The following is a 6834-nucleotide window of genomic DNA, read 5'->3' as shown; positions in this document are numbered from 1 at the left end:
TATATATAGATAATGTTTTTGAGCAGACACTAAATAAATCAAATGGTATCATCAAGGCCTCTTGCTAAAGTGTCATACACCTTCCAAAATGTAATCCAACACAATTAATTCTGATCTATCCAATAGATTAAAAAGCGCCAGTGACAAAATCTTTGTATCTTTTTATTGTTTCACTATTTCTTTCATCCAAAATTTCAGCCCACACAAAAAAGATTTTTTTTAGAAGTTCCTACTGGTAGAAATTTCCCAGCACAATGGGAAGTTCCTCTTACCGATGCTCCTAAATGATTGCCTTCAGTCATCAATGCCATGTTGGGATGGGTCATCAAAAAATGATTGTCAGCACTGTTGATTTATCAAAACTTTTCTCTTGAAACAAGTCATTGCATGAGCCGCATTAAGCGTCTTGTACAACCTCGGTTTGCCTGTCTCTGTCACAAAGTCATGATGCATTTGATTAAAGTGCTATTCAATGCAGTAGAAATTAACTAGTTGGTAGTTGTTTGTGTGTCTGTTTGAATAGCGTGTCATTTTCATCTGTTTAAATCTACTTTTGTTTTTTTCCCCTTGCTTGAAAAAAGGAGGACTTACATTAGACATTGACACAGATGTGCAGGACCTACCCCTTCTCCCAGAACGACTGCCAAATATTTGTAAGAGGACAGACTCACAGAATAGTAGGTCCTTTTCCCAGTGTACCCTTCTTTTAATTTTTTTTTTTGTATGCACAGTCGCCTCTTGTTATGACAATTCCTTTTAAATGTTTGCGTTGGTTATCATAACTGTTATAAATCTTTTTGTAATTAGAGCTATGAGATTGACGTCCCCGAGGAAGCATTAATTGTTTTATCTTGTCAGTATCTGTCTTCTATTCTATAAATAAGCGCTTTTTTTTTTTTTCTTTTTACACATCACTCCGAAACGAGCAGTGTTTTTTTTTCTTAATTTCAAGGCAAGAAGACTATTTAAGTCTGCTGGTAGTGATGATGTTTCTCTGTGGAACTTACATGCAAGCTGTGAGATCATTACATGCAATAACTCACAGGCAGGGTAGGCCCATAGCAGAGCATTCAAGTGCATGGGCCCCATATGTTGGCAATAATTCCTTCGGTTTTCAGTCTTCTCTACAGAATTTTAGCTCATATTTCAGATATCATTTCTGGATTTTGAACGCAAATCAAAGTGATGGGAAAAAAATTTTTATAACATATATTTTATTAAAGTTTTTCACATATATCACAATCTTAAATACTATATAAAAAAAGAAAAAACTGGGTGAAGGAAACAGAATAGGCGGGGTGAGGAAATATCAAAATAACTAAACACATACAGTAACCTTGGTCAATACGCAACATAACCAAAGTATAACTTCAAGATATTCACAATTCCTATAATCTAAGTTCTATTAAATTGCATTCTCTAATTTGGGAATATTTTAACCTATTTTATTGGTGTTTTTCCTTTGCATTTTTCATAATTTTGTTAAGCCCATTGTTCAAATGTCTTCCTATTTATTATCTACCATAAAAAAGAGGTAGACATGAACGCAAAGAATAAAATTGATGCAGGCCAAGTCCTGAGCCATATTTTAGATCAATTGAGTTCATTGTGAGATTAATGCACCATTGAAGTTTACAAAATTAATCAATTTGTAAACAGATGATCTCATTTGTGCCCAATTTTTTTTTCACTCTCTCTCTTTTTTTAACAATTATGAAATTACAATAATAATAAAAAAAATCCACAGTTACTATATTTGTGTGCTGTTCAACAATCAACATGCAGGGAAACAAAACAATTCCATGGAAAAAAAATCATCATTCATCTACATTATAATTGCTTCTTTCCCACATCTACGGGGCGGTTAATTAAAATTGTGATTAAATGTGGTCTCGCTGCCTAAGATGTCTTGCCCAAAACAGGTGGTACGGAATTTAAAAGTAAAAAAAATGTAATTAGCATTGGAAATTGAGAAATTGCCTGTAAGAATCAGTGTTAATTTCAGTCAGTGATGAGGTAATTTATAAATGAATTCAGCAGAGGATGTAGAAATAAATGCACAACTGCCACCCTGCCCCTCCTCAGTGTTCTCAGCATGCAGGTGAAAATGTTTGCAAAATATTGAGGTAATTTGAAAATAATTCCCAGCTTTCTGGATTTTTCAGTTTTGGCCTGTCTCTGTAATACTAAAAACTTGGGTCAATATATATCTAGTACAGTTAGTCAAAGGAGGTTTACTATAATATGCTGGGCGTATAAAACACAGCTTGGAGTGCAATGATTAAGGGCAAAGTGCAATAACCTACCGCGACCAATCAGAAATCAGGTTGCTGTAGGAAGCAAACAAAATGGAAGCTGATTGGTTTGTATGGGATACTGCACTTTGAACATACTCACTGAACTATGCACTAACCAATGTTTACCGGACCTCAAAGAGCCTGTAGTAACCAGACATATTAGTTCATGCTTTCAGTGTAGGTGGCCAAATGCTAAGGATAACACAGGCATTTCTTTCAAACAGTTTGGTCAATGAGGCCTACTGGTAGTTGAGAGCCAAAGAGAAAAACTGTCTTGGTTGCCACATTGACCAGACAATGACGTTCTGCCATTCATTCTTTTGCTGAAAGTCCAAAATGTAAGGTGGAATCTCTTTAGGTAAACTTTTACAATAAGTGTGCAGATAGATAGATAATAGACATATAGATTATTGTGAGATTAATGCACCATTGAAGTTTACAAAATTAATCAATTTGTAAACAGATGATCTCATTTGTGCCCAATTTTTTTTTCACTCTCTCTCTTTTTTTAACAATTATGAAATTACAATAATAATAAAAAAAATCCACAGTTACTATATTTGTGTGCTGTTCAACAATCAACATGCAGGGAAACAAAACAATTCCATGGAAAAAAAATCATCATTCATCTACATTATAATTGCTTCTTTCCCACATCTACGGGGCGGTTAATTAAAATTGTGATTAAATGTGGTCTCGCTGCCTAAGATGTCTTGCCCAAAACAGGTGGTACGGAATTTAAAAGTAAAAAAAATGTAATTAGCATTGGAAATTGAGAAATTGCCTGTAAGAATCAGTGTTAATTTCAGTCAGTGATGAGGTAATTTATAAATGAATTCAGCAGAGGATGTAGAAATAAATGCACAACTGCCACCCTGCCCCTCCTCAGTGTTCTCAGCATGCAGGTGAAAATGTTTGCAAAATATTGAGGTAATTTGAAAATAATTCCCAGCTTTCTGGATTTTTCAGTTTTGGCCTGTCTCTGTAATACTAAAAACTTGGGTCAATATATATCTAGTACAGTTAGTCAAAGGAGGTTTACTATAATATGCTGGGCGTATAAAACACAGCTTGGAGTGCAATGATTAAGGGCAAAGTGCAATAACCTACCGCGACCAATCAGAAATCAGGTTGCTGTAGGAAGCAAACAAAATGGAAGCTGATTGGTTTGTATGGGATACTGCACTTTGAACATACTCACTGAACTATGCACTAACCAATGTTTACCGGACCTCAAAGAGCCTGTAGTAACCAGACATATTAGTTCATGCTTTCAGTGTAGGTGGCCAAATGCTAAGGATAACACAGGCATTTCTTTCAAACAGTTTGGTCAATGAGGCCTACTGGTAGTTGAGAGCCAAAGAGAAAAACTGTCTTGGTTGCCACATTGACCAGACAATGACGTTCTGCCATTCATTCTTTTGCTGAAAGTCCAAAATGTAAGGTGGAATCTCTTTAGGTAAACTTTTACAATAAGTGTGCAGATAGATAGATAATAGACATATAGATTGAATAGATAGATAGATAGATAGATAGATAGATAGATAGATAGATAGATAGATAGATAGAATCTTCTTCCTGATAGATCCTGATATATCTATAGGCTAACGAAAATAAAGTAAAGCAATGCTAACAGTAAAGAGTAAAGTGTAGCAATCCACGTAGCCTATCAGATCTCTCTGTACTAAAATCAGGCCACTATAACATGCATTTTGATTGCTTTCTTTGGATTATTGTACTTTTAGTTTGCTCTGAACGCTCTAATGATGTTCATGCATTTACCTTTTTATAATGCAGTTTAGCTGTTTATGTTTTGAAGTTCCTGCCATTTAAAATAGCTTATATAACCTTTTACTGCTTGTGGATATCATCTCTACAAATCAGCTTTGTTGCTCCCATGTGTTTACATGCTAACGGAGATTTGTTCCATTTTACATCTGTTTGGTTGGCACAAAATGTGTATGACTTATACTTGTTCTCCTTGACTTGTGTTTGCACCACGTTTATGACCAGTCTAGAGAATTTTTGTGTGACATCATTGTCTGACATCACTGTATTACAGTTTCATGCTGTTGTTATGAACCTAAACCTTTTTTAAGCACTCAAGTTTTAAAAGCAGTCGTCTGAGGTGTTGAGTTTATGAACAGTATTCTGCTGCAGTTCAGTTGTATTGAATAACAAACAAGGTCTATTATTCACCTCTTAGTCCACCTATAGAAAGCATGTAGTGTTGGTCATGGGATGAAGCTACCCATTATTATTCAAACTAAGCCACAACCTATCACTCATTGTATGTTATATAACATTGATCTGGTTTCCTATAATTTTGCCATATGTTTTCTTATGGAGCGCTGTCTAGCATCAAAATGCTAACTTAATAAAGGCCTTTAGAAACCTGGATGACCAATGTAGGGAGCACATACGAGATCTCAAGTCAGGGTTAGGGTTACCATAACCCTAAGGTCAGTATTGTAGGTGGCAGATACCCTAAAGTTCAACAGGAGGGTCATCTGTCTTTTGTCTTTGACATTCATGCCAGGAATTGCAGCAAGCATCAGTTTTGCTAGTAAAATACATCCCTTAATTCAGTATTAACTCTTAGTTGTAGAAATTCTTAAACTGTGACAAGTTCATGGCACTTGTGGCCCCAGTTAGACAAGGAGAACTAAACAATGTGTTAAGGAGTTGATGATCAAAGTAAAGATTTGGACTTCATGGCTACTGTCTTCTAGGAAAAGTCTGTAATGGTTGCTGTTACTTAGAACTTAAAATTATCTTCAACTAAGCTCTATAATGGAATGTTTAAGGTGATTGGAGGAATATTGGTACATTTGCAACAACACAGTTGAGTACTTAATGATACTTTTTCTATTGACACTAACACTTATTGGAGATTGACCCCCAAAAACCTGTCCTGAAAATTTAACTGCTATTGAAAATAAAACAGTTTTATGGACAGTACTCGACGGTGACAATTGACAGGGTTATTCACAAAAAGGTAAAGAGTTTGGAGAAGGCAGGAGAAGTGAACAATCTAGGCCAAAATAGCTGATTTGGAAAATGTCTTCATTTCAGCTCACTTGCCAGTTCAGCTGTGTTGTCCTAGACTGTTCACTTCTCCTGCCTCCTCCAAACTCTTCACCCTTTTGTGAATAACCCTGTGAATCTTAAACACTTCAGGCCTTATGTACAATCTGAAAGCTTTAAGACGAGAAACTGGAGGTGTTCAGCACACCAAATCCCATCTTAGTTAGCTTTTGAACACCCCTTCTATTCTGCTTTTCTCCAGTCCTTTCAAGTGAGTCAATATCAAGCTCCACGCAACCTGGAAAATACCTTTGAAAGTCCTCTGTGATCAAATGTGGCATTAGGTCTTAGCTAGCAATTCTTGCTGTTTATCATTTGTGGCGTATTAGCAACTGAGATGTTTTGTTAAGATGAAAGTTTGTTTTGCTGGTGGACAACAGGTTACAACCTCTACGTTTGTGGTTAGGGATTAATAGCCAGATACTTATGGAAAGCTGAAAAAAGCCATTCGTTCTTGGAAGGGGAGAGAAGGGCTTCCACAATACACGATTCTTCTGAGAATCCATAACATTGGTTATCAGTTTAACTTACATATAGAGGTTACATGAAGGAAGAGCAATACTATCTATGATTCAAAAAGCGACCCAAGAGACAATCTTCCAGTTTGAAAACAATCCCCAACATCTGGGAAATGCTCTGTTTGTTTATGCGTACATAATGCTGGTTTGTCCACCAGGGAACGGAGGCAAATGGGAAAAGTATGCATGGATTTCACAGGTAAAAGGATTACGTGGGCACATAATTGATCCATTTGGAGAAAAAAAAAAGACTGCTCTGAAGATGCCTAAGCTTTGGAGATAGAGTTTATGAAATAGGCATCTGTAAATTCAAAGGAATCAATATGTCAATTTTATTAAAGCACGGGACCAGCTGGACATTAAAAGAAGATTTTTTTTAAATTGCAGCTGCACTTACAGCTGCATTGCATAGCTCATTACAAAGGCTTAGATTTGTGTTAAAATGTGCAGCCTTTGTTCTCATCGAACGTGTCTTGTACATCTGTGAAAACCAAAAGCAAAGGGTAGAATTTACAGAGAAGAAAAAATAAATCAACAGCATTAATGCATGATTGGGACAGCGATGTACCAATGTCGTATAATCACGCATTCCTTTCATTAAGCCAGAACTACGTCCATGTTTGACAGATGTAAAGGTATGACATTTCGTCCCGTGTTTCCTGTATTTAGGAAAACCCTTTCATTTCCATTACAGTTTGGAATCCATTCATCTCTTTCCGTTGATGTATCCATTGGTGGCATCAAAAAAAGAGAATATCATTTTGTCCTAAAGAGCGCTATCATATCCGCCCCTTTCTCTGAATGTGTATTTGAAAAAAAAAAGAAAAAGGAGAAGTTTTGATGTCAGTACTTTAATGTCCAACGTAAACCAGTTGATGTTGTGGGTGTGTTGGTAGCCATGATGATTTCCTGATATGTTTATCAAGCTTGTT

The 6834-nt window shown here is 36.0% G+C and overlaps 1 protein-coding gene across 3 annotated transcripts in view; it reads left to right on the top strand.

The window, feature by feature from the left end:
* Positions 1 to 6834, top strand: part of ZEB2 (zinc finger E-box binding homeobox 2) — a 145109-nt gene that overhangs the window by 18404 nt on the left and 119871 nt on the right. The window contains exon 2 of one of the 3 annotated variants that reach the window (XM_018554053.1): positions 582 to 677. The exons of the other annotated variants lie outside the window; for them this stretch is intronic. Coding sequence (XP_018409555.1) covers positions 582 to 677 — 96 coding nt within the window. The remainder of the gene's footprint in view (positions 1 to 581; positions 678 to 6834) is intronic. 3 annotated transcript variants of the gene reach the window in all.

The sequence above is a fragment of the Nanorana parkeri genome, unplaced genomic scaffold (assembly GCF_000935625.1).
Source record: "Nanorana parkeri isolate BGI_ZX_2015 unplaced genomic scaffold, ASM93562v1 scaffold140, whole genome shotgun sequence".
NCBI lineage: Eukaryota > Metazoa > Chordata > Amphibia > Anura > Dicroglossidae > Nanorana > Nanorana parkeri.
This window is presented reverse-complemented; position numbering and strand designations above follow the sequence as displayed.